Source organism: Lissotriton vulgaris, chromosome 3_1, assembly GCF_964263255.1.
Source record: "Lissotriton vulgaris chromosome 3_1, aLisVul1.2, whole genome shotgun sequence".
NCBI lineage: Eukaryota > Metazoa > Chordata > Amphibia > Caudata > Salamandridae > Lissotriton > Lissotriton vulgaris.
Window position 1 is genome coordinate 1825620580 of NC_141689.1, and position 17130 is coordinate 1825637709.

Genomic DNA, 17130 nt, shown 5'->3' on the forward strand with positions numbered 1-17130 from the left:
GACCGTCCTCTGGACATCATCAACTAATTACGACATTCACTGAAAGCAAATCATACATGGGTATCAACAGAAAAGGCAGGGTAAAAGACGTAATAGGCGGGGATTTAATTTCCAGCCAATCACTTTTGGTAGCTTTCTTCCGGGCTGAGTGACGTTTGTTCAGCAGACCAATAGGGACGCCGTTGAAGCCGGAAGACGACGTTGTTGTTTATTGCTGGGCTGTGCTTCAGTGGTAGAGGGAAGGGAGCGCTGCTGTCAGTGTTGTGTTTTGCCGGTATTTTCACACGAGAATCACAACACCAGAAGGCGTTAGGTTTTTACCACTCGGCAACCCGCTCGGGTCTCCCGAGCCGCCGTCGATCATGGCGTGCACTTGCAGAAACTGGCGGCGCTGGATCCGGCCGCTTGTGGTGTTTCTTTATGTGCTGGGTCTGCTTGTTGCCATCCCGTTGTGTGTCTGGGAGATGAACAAGATGAAGGTAAGAGCGGTAGTTGCCGGAGTGGCACACTTCCTCACAGATTTACCTGAACACAGGTAACCTGTTCCACCCCGCACTTACTACTCAATACAAGGTACATATATTTGATTGTAAACCCTTGAAGAACTAGCGCCTGATGTGCTCGCCGAAATCGTTCTCTTAGGGTCCCTGAGGGGTATGGGTCTCCTGTGCTGCAGGTGCTGTAGGGGCGTGTGTTACACCACTGGTTATGTGGAAATAATAAAAAACAATTTCCACACCCTGTCGTTTAACCAATAGAACTGCATGTCTGTGCACATTCAGTGACAGATGTGCAATCTGTCAACGACAGTGCCCTACTACACCATGCTTCATTAATATATTTGGTATAGAGTGCTCCACGGTGCACCACCGGTTGCATACAGCTCCCATATCATTCTCCTGCGTAATAGGTGTGGCTCATTTGCTACCTTGATCTTTGTGTGATGTTTGGATGTTCACATCCACTATTACTTGGGTGCTGTCACGTTGATGACCGCACACCCACTCTGAAAAATTATACCAGCACTACTGTCCTCACCTGCGGCCTTGGCAACACAAGACAGTGCACTGATAACACAACATAGACACTTAACGCTTTACAAAGTTTCATAGTAAATAAAGGGAACAGTGTCTAAAATTGATTGAATGGGATAGCCTATCCTGAAATCTCTCGTGGATTGCTTCCCTTCTCTGTGGTATTTCTATCTGTGACATCTCTTATTGCTTACCCTGCTCTGACTTCGCCCTTTAAACGCCATGCAAGACTTACCATTACCAAACACCGCTCAGCAGTATAAGTGCACATGCCATTAGGCACATAGGGCAGACTGAACGATATGTACTAAAAGGCACTTAAAAGTTGTTCACTTCTGACTGGTAGGCCCTATAAAGCTTCCAAATACAGCAGCAGATAGCAACTTCGTTTTAAACATGCCATGACAAATTCTCTATCTCATGAATGTGGTTATTTTAGATGTAGTGTGGTGTTTTCACATCAGCTTTACTCATTGGAGACTCTTTTGAGGCACTCTTATTACGGGTTTCTTTAACAAGAGCGGAACAAAAATTATATGTTTACGTGTTTATGAAACACAGAATCAACAAAGCTCAGAAATCATGCACTGGTACAGCTTTCAGATTCTTTGTGCATTGCCGAGAGCAGAAATCGTTAATAGGTGGGATTTTCTATTTAATAAAAGTAGATTATGGTATTCTCGGGTAACTGACATTCTATTACAGAAAGAAAAAAAATATCCCAGCGGTAAAATCAATAACAGAATAAATAAATACAGCTGTGTGTAACGAACATCAGGGAGCTTTTTCTGCCATGGAAGGGAATTAATAATATGTATTATTATAAATGAGTGTATTAGATGGTTTTCCGAGGGACAATTTAAAGTACAGTTTAAGCTCTATTTGAAAGGGTGAGCTGCTAGAGCAGGACTTTTATTGTCCCACTGCACATGGTCTATCCCATTACCCTTTAAAGTATTCCAGTGCTGTTTTTAGGACTATGTTTAGATTTTGTTGAATTAGGAGAAGAGGAGTCTTTTTGAACCAACCCTTTTGCCACAATAAATGTTAATAGGAGTCCGGGCAATCAATCTGCGCCTGTGATGCACCCTGGGTCCAGATCCTACTGAAACAAAGTCACGTTTCAAAGATTGTAAGTCCGATACTGACAGGTGGATGAGCACAAACCATATGCAGTTAAATGGAGGCAAAACTGAGATCGTACTATTTGGCAAGGCTCACGAGCATTGGTCAAAACGACTGGTGGCCTCCAATTCTTGGCCCATGTCCCACTCCAAACCAGACGGTACAGAATTTAGGAATACTATTGGACAACAAACTATCAATGAAAAATCATGTTAGTTACATCATGGGTTCTTGTTTCGGAATCATGCGTAATCTACGCAAAGTTTTCAAATGGAGTTCTACAGAAGCCAGGAAACCATTAGTCCAGGGTTTGGTCATTAATCGCCTGGACTATGGAAAAGCCCTGCTGTCTTCAATAAATGAAGAACTCCTGTCTAGGCTTCAGATTCTACAAAACACAGCGGCTAGGCTGGTACTCAACCTCCTGCCGGAATCTCCTTCGCCCCCTAATCTGAGACTTCTTCATTGGCTTCCTGTGACAAAGCAAATCTGTTTTAAGACTCTCTGTATAACACATAAAAGCATGTACGAAAGAGGTCCAGGGTACTGGGTAAATAAGCTAACCTGGTACCAGCCTCGCAGGACCCTGCGATCCAGTAATGAATGACTTCTCACACCTCTCAGAATCCGTACTACTAGAAACGGAAGAAGGTCCTTCTCTTCCTGTGCACCAGCTCTCTGGAACAAACTACCTCTAGATTTACGCACCATCGCTGACCACAATTGTTCTCGCAAGAATCTAAAGATATGGCTGTTCGATAACTAACTGTCTCCTCTTACCTGAGCCGACCCTGGAGTTTTGTCCGCTAGCGCCATGAGACCTTCGGGTGATTTGTGTGCTAAATAAATGCCCTTGATTTGATTTGATGTAAACACGGATAAGGGAACAAAGCACGACCAGTTACGAGTCAAATGTACCCCAGAGACTGTGAGGGTGGTGGGTCAAGGGTTCAAAGACAGGCCAGAGGCTTTTCATCACTTTGTGTTTATGTTTTTTTTTATCAACTACATCTTGCTGCAGGAGCGAGGGACAGGAAGTGTTTACAAATGTGAGTGTAATTTATAAGAGCCGACAAACTTAGTAACACAAGAAATATATTGTTTTTATGCACTGTAAAATAAGCCTCTGACATGCATTATAAATCAGGTAACGTCTTCTTTAACTAAATATTATATCAGTCTTTTAAGCGTGAGGGTGGAAATACATCTTGCTAGAATGGGCATCAGCAAGATAGCTGTGCACTGAATAGAGACATTTTACTGATATCTATATGCCTCTGTAATAACAAAAGCACACTGGAGACAGAGGAAAGTAGATAGTGGCAGGGGAGAGAAGCACACATCAAAGACGCTTGGTGGAAAACACATGCACTCTCATGGAGTGCTTTACAAAAAAAAAAAAAATTCTGCCCAAAAAGCAAAGAGGTGGTAAAAAAGCTATGCTCCACGGGATAGACAAACACAAGCCAGGTGGGATCAAACAAATGAAGCCAGTGAATAGAAAGTCAACACAAGTGAATGACAAAACAAAATGTCAAGATTAAGAAATTATCATCGTGTTTCAAGAGGGAGAGAGAGGACCAGTTCGCTAGTCCGTATCCCCAATTTATATAGACTTTAATCAAAAGAAGACTAGCTAAAGTTTGAGGGGGGTTTAACAAGATTTAGTATTAAAATCTAAGTGACTCAGTCTTGTTTTGTCAAGGGGTAGTGACACCTAGTAGGTGTGCTCATGAAGCCCTCACCCACCAACCTAGTTGGTGGCATGCTTCATCATCGGGCCCACCTAGTGACACCTAGCGTGTCCCGGGTGTGCTTTGACGCCTGATTACAGCGGAGCAGGTATGTCGCTGTGTGTGCGGTGAGGGATGCTTTGAATGTGAATTTAAAATGGCTTGGCGGAGGTCCCAGTACCCAAAGGTGAATAAACTTTAATACCTGGGCCACCGTCAGCGGTTAAAAATAAGGCTGTGGGACGTTAGAGGCGAGTTACGACCTCCCACGTCCTTTGACATTAAACCATTCAGACATTGCAGTTATGTTCAGTTAGCCTGTGGAAGTAGATTATTAATCTACTGGTGCAGGGTCACCCTTTAGTCTGCGGGTTCTTAACAAGTAAGGAGGAATAAACACTGGAGTGAAGTACCATGGATCAGTGGAGTGGTGTGGCTCACTGGTTAGAGGCGGCAGACCCGGAAGCAGGAGTAGGCCTGGGACCAGGGTTCAATTCCCGACGCGGCAGGGTCATGGACCAGGGTCAGCGGACTCGATAATTCTCGCCTCGATGCCTACTCTAACCAGGGGTCCCACTCGGCAACTCTGGGCATTAGCTTGCCTAATCTCCACAACAGCCCCATCAACGCCGGGGATGCCTGGCTCCACCTTGGGGAATCCCAGTAGGGACCATCCCACAGGGAAAGCCAGGACGGGCTCCCCAGCGGTATACCGCGCCAGGATACTCCGGTAGTAGTTGTGCGCGTTACAAAACAGCATATAACAGAACATAACATAACATTTATTTAGCATTTATGAATGGGGGCCCATCCCACAAGCACCATAGAGATACTCTGGGAAAAGCACACTGAACAATGGGTTACATGGGTTTTTATAGCAAGAGATCACAAACAAGGGATATCCAGAGGTAAATAGAGCTTTGGGAAAAACACACGAATGAGGTAACGGCAAGAATCGACAGCCTCGGTGTCTTGTGCAATTGCTACGTCCTAAGACTGAACAGCAAGATATGCTATCTGAGTAAACTTTACTTGAGGATTAACCATTGTCTGAAAACCCTCAAGCAGACACCAGGTGTTCTTTTGCGCTGACTCTGCATGTGTACACAGCCTACAATGCCCCAATCTAGATTCTTTACTCATGTTTATGCAGAAGCAGTGTCCAGGATAGAGCCGGGCTGGAAGCAGGGCAAGGGTGAAAAACGTATGAGGCAAGGCTTAACCAAAAAACGATAGAATCGGATTTAATATTTTAACCGTCCTTCGTTTTCAGCCTATGCTAAATCCATTTTAAAAATACATGTATTAATTTATCTCTGATGTCAATATTCATAAGTTTGTAAATTTTCAGTTTGCATCATCATTTCTCGATTTGATTCATGAACATTAATCGGCGGAGGTTTAATAATATTGCAAGTAGCTATACAAGCTGTACATATTGTAGGGGCATATTCAATGCAACAACAGTAGGTGAGAAAGATGATTCCTATGGTAGCTATTCCCATTATTAATTTCCAGCCCCATGTAGAAATAATTCCCCATAACTACTCAGACCAAGTCCATGTTCCTTGTTCTTGATATATTATGTGAAAATGGCAGGGGAATTAGAGGTGGTCCTCCTTTTTTCTGATGAGCTGGCATCATTCCGCATACCCAGCAGTTTGTGGTGTTCTTAGTATTATGAGTATGATGTAGCATTTGTATGAAAGTGTTATTGAGGTAGGACATTTGGTGCTTTCGCTCCTGGATGCTTGTTTCCGGTTCAGGGAAGACCTGGCTTGCCAGTTCAGGCTGGACTGTTCCCATGAGGCACATGGTCAAGATTGATTTGCATATAGCTGGGTCTGAACTGAGGTGCCGAAGTGAGCTAAAGAATGATTGATTCAACCCAGATCTGTGACTGGGGGTGAGTGTCTGAAAAGTTTTAGTGCTCCGTTCATCATCTCCTTGTGTTTGCTATTTCTGTATTCCTGACAAGTCCACACCACTGGAGTCAAGCTATCCTGGAGGAAGACGGCTGGACTGTTCCCATGAGGCACAGGGTTAACACCTTCAATGCTATGGGAATTCCCCTGCTGCGCTGGCTTACTCTCATTTCCATCAGTTCATGCCGAGCTCTGCTCGTCATGAGTGTAGCAGCAGGCTACTGCATGACGAGCTGGGCTCGTCATGAGCGTGGAAGGAGTTAAGGCTGATTCGCATATGGTCATGTCTGAACTGGGGTGGTGTGGAGTGCAAAAAAACAATGGATTTAGGCCCAGATCTCTGTACTGGGGTGAATGTATGACCTTGTTCTGCATTCTGTCCATCAACTGTTGTTTTCGCATTTGTCACCCCGAGTGGGATGGGTATGCTCAGACGTGAGTTCCATGCTCTCCACATCACTGGAGTCAAGCTATCCTGGCTGAAGACGGCTGATAGCCAGAAACCGGTCCTAGGATGCTTGATTCCGGTCCAGGATAGACATGGCTTGGCAGTTCGGGCTGGACTGTTCCCATGAGGCCCAGGGTCACGGCTGATTTGCATATGGTCATGTCTGACCTGGGGTGGTGTGGAGTGCAAAAAAACGATGGATTTAGGCCCAGATCTCTGTACCGGGGTGAATGTATGACATTGTTCTGCATTCTGTCCATCAACTGTTGTTTTGCATTTGTCTCCCCGAGTGGGATGGGTATGCTCAGACGTGAGTCCCATGCTCTCCACAGCACTGGAGTCAAGCTATCTTGGCTGAAGACGGCTGATAACCAGAAACCTGTCCTAGGATGCTTGATTCCGGTCCAGGAAAGACATGGCTGGGCAGTTCGGGCTAGACTGTTCCCATGAGGCCCAAGGTCAAGACTGATTTGCATATAGTCATGTCTGAACTGGGGTGGTGTGGTGTGCAAAAAAACGATGGATTTAGGCCCAGATCTCTGTACTGGGGTGAATGTATGACATTGTTCTGCATTCTGTCCATCAACTGTTGTTTTTGCATATGTCTGACAAGACAGCAGCTCTGATTTCTTTCACTAAACACACACTGTTTTTAGCATGATATCTGTCTATACTTCCCCTGCGTATAAGAAATTCTCCTGTTGGTCACGTCTTGCATCCTCCCCCCCCCCCCCCCGGCCCGGCCCGCCCCGATAGGAGGCTGTCCCACATTTGTAAGTTAAGTTCGTTTTTTTTGTATATTGTCAATTGATTCTTGAAGTTTATTTGCATTACAGTAACTTTGAGTTGTTTGCCCAGAACTATACTTTTGGGCCATGTGTGGAAGGAAGATGGGGTATAAACCCTGGGTTTCTAGTCATACATCGTAAAGTTCACACGCAGATGCTGCCTCATCTTAGCTCTACATTTATAGGAAAGAACGATGATTTGTTCATGGTTATTTTTTAGGAGATACATTCTACTAATGTATCATTAAATCTGACTTGCAAAGTACACACTTCATATACACAATCTTCATGGCACTAAATAAGAAATGTTTATAGAAGTGAGGTCAGTTTTGGTGGAAAACAATGTAAATTAGTGCTTCCACTGCAGAATAAGAAACGTGGTTTCGAGAAAAGTTCTCTTTCTATTTTCTGCCCTCTTTTTGTCTATCATAGTATGTAATGGATTGCTCCACCAAGCAACTCATTTACCATTTGGCGTTTACAATCTGTTACATATTTTGTTTTTACTACCCAGACTTAAAAACGTTAAAATATTGCCAATGAGCTACCCTTAATATATCTCTGACAAAAGTATTTTTACTTTGCACTCTCTCATTGTTGTTTTATATCTCCTTGGGTTTTTTGACACCCTTCTAGTATCTGTTGTTTATAATAATACGAGTTTATATTAAGTATTTGTAATTGATTTATTAATTATATGCCTTTTTAAATCAATAATTCTGTAGTAATTGTTTTCACTACTTTTATAAAAATGCCGTCCATACCTTGAATACTTCAGGTCACATTTATTGCTTTTATGTTTGCAATTTTTGAAATATGTTTAGAGATCTTACTGATCAAAAGTAAAAAATATGCAATATATGAAATCTTTCTAGAACATGGCCAGTCATAAGTATTTTCCCAGGGGCCAAATAGTTTGGCCTGTTATGTGACTGAGAGCAACAATGATGCCAGCAGTGCGGTGCTTGGGGTGGGATTGGCGGTAAGGTAGATGTAGGAGAGCCATAATATGTACATCTAGTGGCTGCATTGCTCAATGTGAAACCAGAAAACCTACCTTAATCCTGGCTTTCCTACATAACAACATTGTGTGATCCTAAGCATTTGTTTTATTTCACTTTCCCTCCTTTTTCTTCATTATCACTTATAGGAGGACATCAAAATGATGCATAACTTCAGGATGTGCACTGTACAAAACCTTCTCCTGTGTTTCATTTAGTAAACTACTATGTTGTTCATGTATAATAGGAACCCATGCAATCCAAAGAGAGCACATAACAACTGGCTTACTTCTTAGTTCACTCTTGGCATTCTTGTCTGCGAGCCAAGAAGAATGAATGTTTCTAAGTTCATATTTGAAAACTATTGCTTTAGAAAAATATATATTTCACAGAGCACTGACATAATATGATGTACTAAGGCAAACTGGTTCTTCATGTTGATGAACTGCACTTTTTGAATTATGATAACACTCATCATATTGTTACACTGTTGGTTCAAGATGTCTTTAAAAATGAATGTGTTCCTTAAGATAAGTGGTGCAGGACCCCCTAGTTACTTCCTTTCTTTAAATTCAATTGAGGGCCTGTTCATTTGACATCATTTTAATATTGGTGCTGAGTCGACTAAACAACAGCTCAGCGCTGCTGTTGACCAAGAGCCCATATGTAAACGTCAGGAGTGCAGCATGCCGCCTTTGGGCCGTACTTTGAGTATTACTGTTTTAGAAACTTTACCGGATTCTGATCCTCAACAAAGCCTACAGGAGCTGCCATCTTGTGCTGTCTGGAGCTGCCATCTTGTGCAGGCTGGTTGCTCAACCTCACTGGCTTTACACTCCACTGCCAGCACATTTGTGCTGGTTTTAACAGGCCCTGCATGTGCACATTTTCACTATCCCTGCTGTCTACCATACATGGTGTGTGAGAAACCTGGTCCCTGTACCTTGATCATCGTGAACTAGGTGATCTTGCAGACACCTGCATGGACAACCCTCTGTTAAGTTCTGTGGCCCGATCGGGAGAGAGACACTATTTGAGACTGGGCTTGAGTCAACAATGAAGCCCACATAGTGGTCATTTTGGGGCAGGCTGATTACCTGACCTCACAGAGTTTTAGCACCACCCCAGCCAACCCATGCACGCTTTGGCCTTAAAAGGTCTTGTGTTTACACATTTTCACTGTCCCTGCCCTTCTGTCGTATCTGATGTATTGGTGATCATCTACTTTTTTTCATTTAAACACATCACCATCTGAGCTTATTTCAGCTATCAGAACAATTAAACTAACCTGTGTACCATTCCACCCTTTCAGTCCCTAGACCATCAAACCTATAGCCTTAACATACAATACTTTTTTTGTGCCTGACCGGTCTTTCATTTCAACTGCTCTCTTACTTTAGGCACTCTATTGAGAAAGCTACATATCCATCATCTCCTGAGGAACTTTTACATAGTTGCTCAATTTTCATCTGGACTTCAATTTCTCCTACTCACCTCAGACATCCCATCACCCTTTTCCAATCAGGTGTCCAAATGCTGTGCTGTATGGAAACAGCATTTGTACACATATCTAGCCTTTATCACCTCTAAATATCGAAATTGACCCCCTTCAACTCTCATACTTGTCAACATGTCCTCTTATTTCAACTTTGTTGATCACACAAGTTTACACTTCTCACACAGTTACTCTTACACATTGGTTTAAGATTTGGATGTCCGCTCCCAATCCACTCCCAGTGGACATCTCACAAAATGCAGTCCTTGACATTCTTCTTTACTCACAATACACCACCTCTATTGGTGTCATGTTTCTCTTCATTATCTTGAATCAACTCTTTTCAGAAAGCATATAGACTTTCTTCTTTAGAACTTTTACTTCCTGCACACATCTCCGACTGCCTCACAGCCATTTGACACTGGATGGCACGACAGTCACCCAAGCTGAACTCCTCTAAAACTGTGATCCAATACCCCCCTCCTCTTTTTTATTTTTATTTATTTATTTTGGAGATTTATAGAGTGCATGGCTGCCCGAGAGCGTCCCAGCGCTAAATGAAATCCACTATCAACTCCAGAGGAGGGGACCGGCGGGACCGGCGGGAAAATCTTCTGCACTTATACTTACTGAAGTTCTCCCCTTCCTTCTGGAATACTTGAAATGTCAAGCATTGCTTGCTCATTTTAACTCTCAGCCCAGCATTAGACACAAGACACATTTTGTGCTGAATATTGTGTGAACACTTAAAATTGTGGTTGGAACCCTGACTTCAATCATCTGAAGTTGATTGGAGAAGGTGCACCATTGAGATGGATAAGTATACCTATTGTTTAGAGACCCAGGGCTAGATGTATCCAGGCTTTTACCGGTCGCAAACGGGCTGATTCGCAGAATCGGTCCGTTTGCAAACGGTAAAATGCCTTTTGGGATGCATCATCCCAAAAGGCATTTGCAAAATAGGTAATTTGCAATTTTTGCGTTTACCTGTTTCCCGAATGCATTTAGGGAATCGCCATGTGCGATTCCCTAAATGCAATGCAAGAAGCATTCTCAGAATGCAACTTTGCATTACGGAATCGCAAATTACCACCAACTTCAAGTTGGTGGTAATTTGCAAATCCTTAGAAAAATGCACAAAATTGCATTTTTCTAAGTGCCATGTGGTGCATACACATTTCCGTTCATTCGTAAAGGGCCTCTAGGCCCATACGAATGAATGGAAAGGCATTCCTTAATAGCGAATCGCAATTTGCGAATCGCTATTAAGTAATATGTGGGAATCACTAGTTCTTTTGCAAAACCTACATACATTGCATTTTGCGATTCTTTAATAGCAAATCGGTATAATTTGCTATTATAGTTTCGCAAAATGCAATGCTGATGCATCTGCCCCCTAGAGACTATTCAGTTTGTGATATACGATATTTAGGTAGATCTTTATGTTGTTTTGTGTTTTGAACTTAATCGAGATCCTGAGACCCTTTATCTCAATGCATCAATAGTGCGAGTATTACATTTGTACATAGCAAGCTGTATTGTTTGCATTTCTGACTTCTATTTTTGTCTCCCACCGTTTCCAGGTGGCAGTGCACACCAGGGCTTGGTTCATTGCTGGAATCTTTGTGCTGATGACCATACCAATAACTCTGTGGGGAATACTGCAGCACCTAGTGCACTACACTCAGCCAGAGCTACAGAAACCAATTATAAGGTATTCCCTTGTCGCCTTTCTGCACTTGGAATTATCAAGAAAAACTGCATATTTATTATGTTTTCTTCATATAATTAAAATATTTATGCTTTGTTGAAACAGGATACTATGGATGGTCCCAATTTACAGCCTTGACAGTGTAAGTGTTTTTGAACTATTTTTAAAAACCTGCGCAAAGTACTTTCAGTTGAGCCCTAGCATGTATTCAGGGGTAATATGCTGCATAATGTTTATCTTGTTCAAAGTTGGTGATGGGTGGGTCTTGTATTTCATGATAAGTAATGTTAGTTCTTTAAGCCCTTTCTTTTGTGACACTATTCACCGTAGCATTCTGCTCTGGCAGTGTAATATTAGGAAACCTTTGTGATGTGTTAAAGTCTAAAGCTCAGAATCTTCGTGAAAGGAAGCCTGGTGACCGAAGGTGTAATTGAAATCTAGACCGTCAACCAATGTACAACTGGTGTGAACGAGGGAAGAGCCTCTGTATCTTATTCAAAGTTGTCCATGGATTAGTAGACATTTTGCCCCACATCAAAAAGAACTGGAGTGGTAGCACTGCCATGCCAGCATGGCTGATTTGCGATACATTGTTATCCCTGATGATGGACTCCAAAAGCAGAGTTCGCTCCTCAAGGATAACAGAACTAATTGCACTGTTCTTGGGAAGTTGTATCCCAGTATGTGGGATATAATTCTTGGACTATATGATTCAGACTCCACTCTGAGCCAGGCAAAAACGTGGTTTTAGAGTGGGCAGACCTGAATTAGGCAGCCTCTCTGTCTCCAATTTCACCCATGTAGGTACACCTTAACGATGTACCTGGGGGCTTAAACTGTGCCGATTTACCATCAGGAACTCACCTCTTTCAGCATATTTTAAATCTGCCAGGGGTTCAGAGAGGAGGACGGTGGCAACAACAATAAATACATGCCAGTTTTTGAATGATGTCTCATTACCACCCATCACTAAATAAGGCCACGGGATGCTGACTGTGTAACTTGAAGACTAGATATATAGTCCTGATTGTCCCTCATATCCGGTATGGACCAAATGTAGTAGTGTTCAGAAACTATATCAAACTTTTAGTTGACCGTGGACTAGAGTATCGAATGGCTCGCACCTGGCACTATACTTACTGACACTCTGGAATGGGTTATCTTTGAATAAGACTTTGAACCTTTATTTTATTTGTTCTCAGTTGCTTTTCTATATTTGATTACTTTCAGCTTACAAATATTAAATTGAAATCTTCGGTTAAACACATACTGTCATACTTCTTGTGTTCTACCCCATTCCATTTCGAACTGGAAGCTCCACTTCTGGAGGGATGAATATGAAAATATTTCTGTGGCATCAAGCATTCCGGGTCAGATGTACGACCTTTACATTTTACGACTTGCAAATTGCGTCACTTTGCGACTCGCAAAATTCAATTTTCAACTGTGTCTCAGACACTGTAAGTAGTTCCTAATGGGGTTGCAAATTGCCTGCCTCATTAATATTCATGAGGCAGGGGCTATTTGCGACCCCATTAGGAATGGCCAATACTCACAGGGATGGTGGCCTGCTGGGGTCAGCAGACCAACATGTCTGTGACTGGTTTTTAAGTCTCGCCTAGCATTGCAGCGTGTATGCGTTGCTCGCTCTGTAAGGTTTCTTGTAATCCAGTCAATTTCAGACGTGGAGTCTAGGCTCTGCCCCTTCTTTTCGTTGGCTTGTATCATCGTGCATGCTAAACCCTGGCTTTCCACTGTCAGTGAGGCTTTTTAGTCCCTCCTTGTTACCGCCCTGTCTTCTTTTGGCCCCTCCCACCCGTACAGGATCTTATACTCGCGGCCTGACACAGTGTCTCTTAATTAGCCACTAAGCACTTTTTTCTGGTATTAGCACAATGGCAACTCCCTGCAGAGGAGCCCTCCGTTGTGCGCTCTTATGTAATGTCGGCAGTGTTACATTGTGTTGTGCGCTTATACTTAATATCAGCCAGGGAACACTTTTTTTTCTAACAAGCGCAAAGGTTTGCTCTTTCACCTAATGTTGGCTGCGTTACTTCGTTTACCTGCGGTCACCGTGCTGGCAGGACCCCACTGCAGACTCCATGAGGAGGGCAACAGGCGTGGTACCGGGGCATGTACACCTAGGGTCAGTCTGGGCTGCTTCCAGAGCAGGACTTCTCGGAGGAGTCCGGTTAGATGCATACAGGGTGCCAGCTACTCAGTTGTGGTTCATTTGCCTCTGCCAGGCTGTGCCTGTGCACCGTGTAAAGTTAGCACGGCCTGTGTTGAGTCCCACCCGGCTAGAGGTGCTTCCTCGGCCTCCTGTGTGCATCATCGATTGCCCAGCTCCAGAGGGGCTCCTCAGGTGGCCTTTGTGTGTTGCATTTCATGGTTTTTTAGAAGCGTATCCTGCTACAAATTGCCACTAAAGACGAAGTACTGGCTTCTTTTGCTTCTAATTGTCCCTACATGTGGAGGCTTCCATGCATGCCGGGAGGGGTCGCTCATTATTCACCGTAGCCGGCATTATCCCTCTCCAATCCCCTCATCTTCATTTGTCTTCTGGACAGAGCGTTCTCTGCATGGAACAGGGCAGACTAGTTAGCTGATTCAGTGCATTTCAATAAAGTTGTGTTCGCAGCCGAGTGGGTGCGCTCCCTCGCTCATTGTGCCTACTTTCACCACTGAAACCTCGGGGGTGGAGCCCTGGTGAAGCTTTGCATGCTCGTGTGGTCCAGTCCAGCACTGCTTGCATGGTCCCCAGACTGCGTTTCAATGACGAACATTTGCAAAGCAATAGGTCTCGCACTTATGCGAGTTTAAGCTATTGGCATTGTAAATGAAAATGCCTTTTATTTATGTTTTGAAAACGAAAACAAAAATAAGGCATTGTTATTTGCAATGTCAATAATTCAAACTCGCGTAAATGCAAGACCTATTGCATTGGAAATGCTTGTTTAAAAAAGAAACGTTTCTGTTTCATTTTTTAAGAGCAGGCCCTGGGACCACAGCCTTCTCAAAAAAATATTTTCGCATTCACAAAAGGTAAGGGATCCCTGGGGACCCCTTCCCGTTTCCTAGTGGTTTACCACCTACTTGAAATAGGTGGTAAACTGCAAGTGTTTTGCAACTGGATTTGCGGTCGTAAAACAATGATACATTCCATTGTGACTCACTATTAGGAAGGAAGCCCCTTCCTAATCGCGGGAGTCGCAAACGCTATAGCGTTTGTACGTGCCAGGACCCTTTTTTGCGGTTGCAAACGGGCCAATTTCCTGTTTGCAACCGCAAAAAAGCGTCGTATATCTGACCCCAAGTGTCAACCTGATTCTACTGATGGCTTCCATATTAGGAATATGATATTCCTCAATAGCATAAATATACCACTTTGGATGTACCGTGCATATTTTTACAATAATGGACCTCATGTAATGTAGATACCAGCTCAGTATTTCTTAGATTAAACCTGAAAGAAAAACATTGCAGTCTCAAACACTCATGCAGTCGTAATGCTGAAGATACAGATGGATGATCAAATGAGAGGAAAAACTACAATTCGGTATTGCTTTTTAACATATGGCAGAGACTGCAATGTAAAAAGTGGCTGGATGATACATAAACTGGGCACCAAGGTCCAAGTTCACAGTTGCATGCTAGAAGTAAGCTGCTGTTACACCGAATGGTAGAGATTGTCTCCCGTTCAGAAGGGTCAAAGGGTTACCGACATTTGTCTAGATGTAAGTTATTTTGAATTTGTTTTTGCTTGGCGAAATCCCTGGAAAAAGAGTGCAAATAGCATGCTCACCAGTGAATTTCACTAGTTAAAACATTCTCACAAGCACCTTTTAAAAACGCATCTTTGGCTACCAAAATAGTGAAATTCTATGAAGAAATCCAAACTCATCTGACCCCTGAAACTCTTCTGGTCCTAAATCTTGAATACTGCTCTCGATACTTTCAAATCTGACCAGTGTAACCAACTCAAAAACAAAACCTCCTTGGATGGTAAAAAACAGGGTCACCTGATGACTTCTGTTAGGTGAATGTATTCTAGTGATCGTACACCATAGTAGTTTGTTCTTTGAAAGTTATCTCCGTGCATATTCGGTACATGATGCAGGGTATCGAAATTAACTGCCAACAATGCATGTGGTTTTAGTAAAAAATTTAGGTTTCAAATGTATCATACTCGTGGTGCTCAGTAATTTTGTAGTGCCCCTTCGATTCTCTTATTCATCAGCCTATAGAAAATGTGTAAAAACGTGGCTGTTCCCTAAGCCCTAGTCGCTTGTGCCCAGCCCTGACACACTCTCCTACCTCTCATGTAGCTACCAGCGCCAGGATGCCTGCAAGGTGATAGTGCGCTTTATAAGCTGAATAAATAAATAAATGTAATTCTTCCTTTCCTGTCACATGACTAGTATATTATAATGATGTATTTCCTTCCTGCATGGGTACAGTATGATTGCTATATTTGGGCTTTCCGGAAGTAGAGATAGGCCAGCATCAGATGATTCCAAAAGTGTTAGCTGCCTCATGTGTGTTACATTTTGTGTTTATATTTTGGCTGCTCAACAAGAACTCCATTGGCACCAGCTATCACAGCAGATAGTTGAAAAAAGTTTTTTGTCACCCAACTATCGGACTCCATGAGTTTTGGCCTTATCCTCCTTGTTTTGTATTTTCTTTTTTTGCGTCAATTTCAGGCTTCCGTTGGCAGTAAAAAGAGAGCAGTGCAGGAGGAGGGATTTAATGCACCTTTTCATCAAATCCCTTTTCTAACATTCATTCCTTAGCCAATCCCCAATATATTCAATCCTTTTGTTAATCTAGCGAGGCTGATTACGTGCCTTTTTGAAAGTTTTCATGTTAATTGCAGCCCGTGTATTGGCATGTCGGGCGCTGCAATTAACAGAAAACTTTCAAAAAGGCACACAGTCTGCTGCACTCTATTACCAAAAGGTATGAAGAAACGAGGTCTGCTTTCACAATCACTAATATATGTTAGTGAGTGTGAAAGCACACAGAGTCAGACTCTTTGCGCTTTGTCCACCACTCAAATTAATTTCATATTTCCCCTATACTAATTCCCCACTAATCCTGTTTGGGTCCTGGAGTAGCCTGCTACTCACAATCAAACAGCTATCCCCATGTCAGAATCCGGTCACTTTACCAGCACGTGCGGTCTGGTTCTTGATGCACATGGCCTTGGCTGCAGCGCACAGAGACCTTACACTGCCGCACACAGAGGAAAAAAATTAGAGGGAACATTGTTCCTCACCCTCGAATAGAAGATCGAAAAGTATACTGGGTGCCAAAATAGCATTTGCAGTATATATAAATATTCTTCTCTATGCCTTTTTATGCCATTGGCCCAGAGTTGTCTACAATAGCAGTCCTCAAGTTTGGAAATGTATAAAAGAGAAAAAACATACTCTTGAATCCATTAAGATTGTTGTGTAGATTTAACAATTACACAAAAAAAATAACTGATGGAAATTAATCAATCTTTGAATTACCTCACAGTGGTACAAGTCCCTAATGAAACTATTACAAAAAGGGGGGTTTTACCCAAATAGTCACGGGGACCTGGGCGGTATCTAGTACGTGTAAAGGGGATCCCCGTAAGGAGAGAGGGTGTTATGTCAATAGACCAACACTAAATAATACAAACACTTTCAAAAACTGAAACAAAACACCAAGAAAAACATCTGAGTAGTCTTTCTCGGAGGGTACTGTAGTTTATTTACAATACCTCACACTGTTATTTTGCAAATTTTTTTAACAATAGCGATAATGAGTGCCCCAAAGAAAGGAAGGGGTGAGGAAGGGAAGGGAAGTGCTCGAGGGAGTGTAAGGAGTAAATGAAC

At 42.8% G+C, this 17130-nt stretch overlaps 1 protein-coding gene across 1 annotated transcript in view; it reads left to right on the plus strand.

Moving 5' to 3' along the window:
- The first annotated feature begins 210 nt into the window (after positions 1–210).
- TMEM184C (transmembrane protein 184C) overlaps positions 211–17130 on the plus strand; it is a 241245-nt gene continuing 224325 nt past the window's right edge. Inside the window, exons 1-3 of the mRNA XM_086962270.1 lie at positions 211–479; positions 11133–11263; positions 11366–11402. Coding sequence (XP_086818396.1) covers positions 363–479; positions 11133–11263; positions 11366–11402 — 285 coding nt within the window. The 5' untranslated portion in view covers positions 211–362. The remainder of the gene's footprint in view (positions 480–11132; positions 11264–11365; positions 11403–17130) is intronic.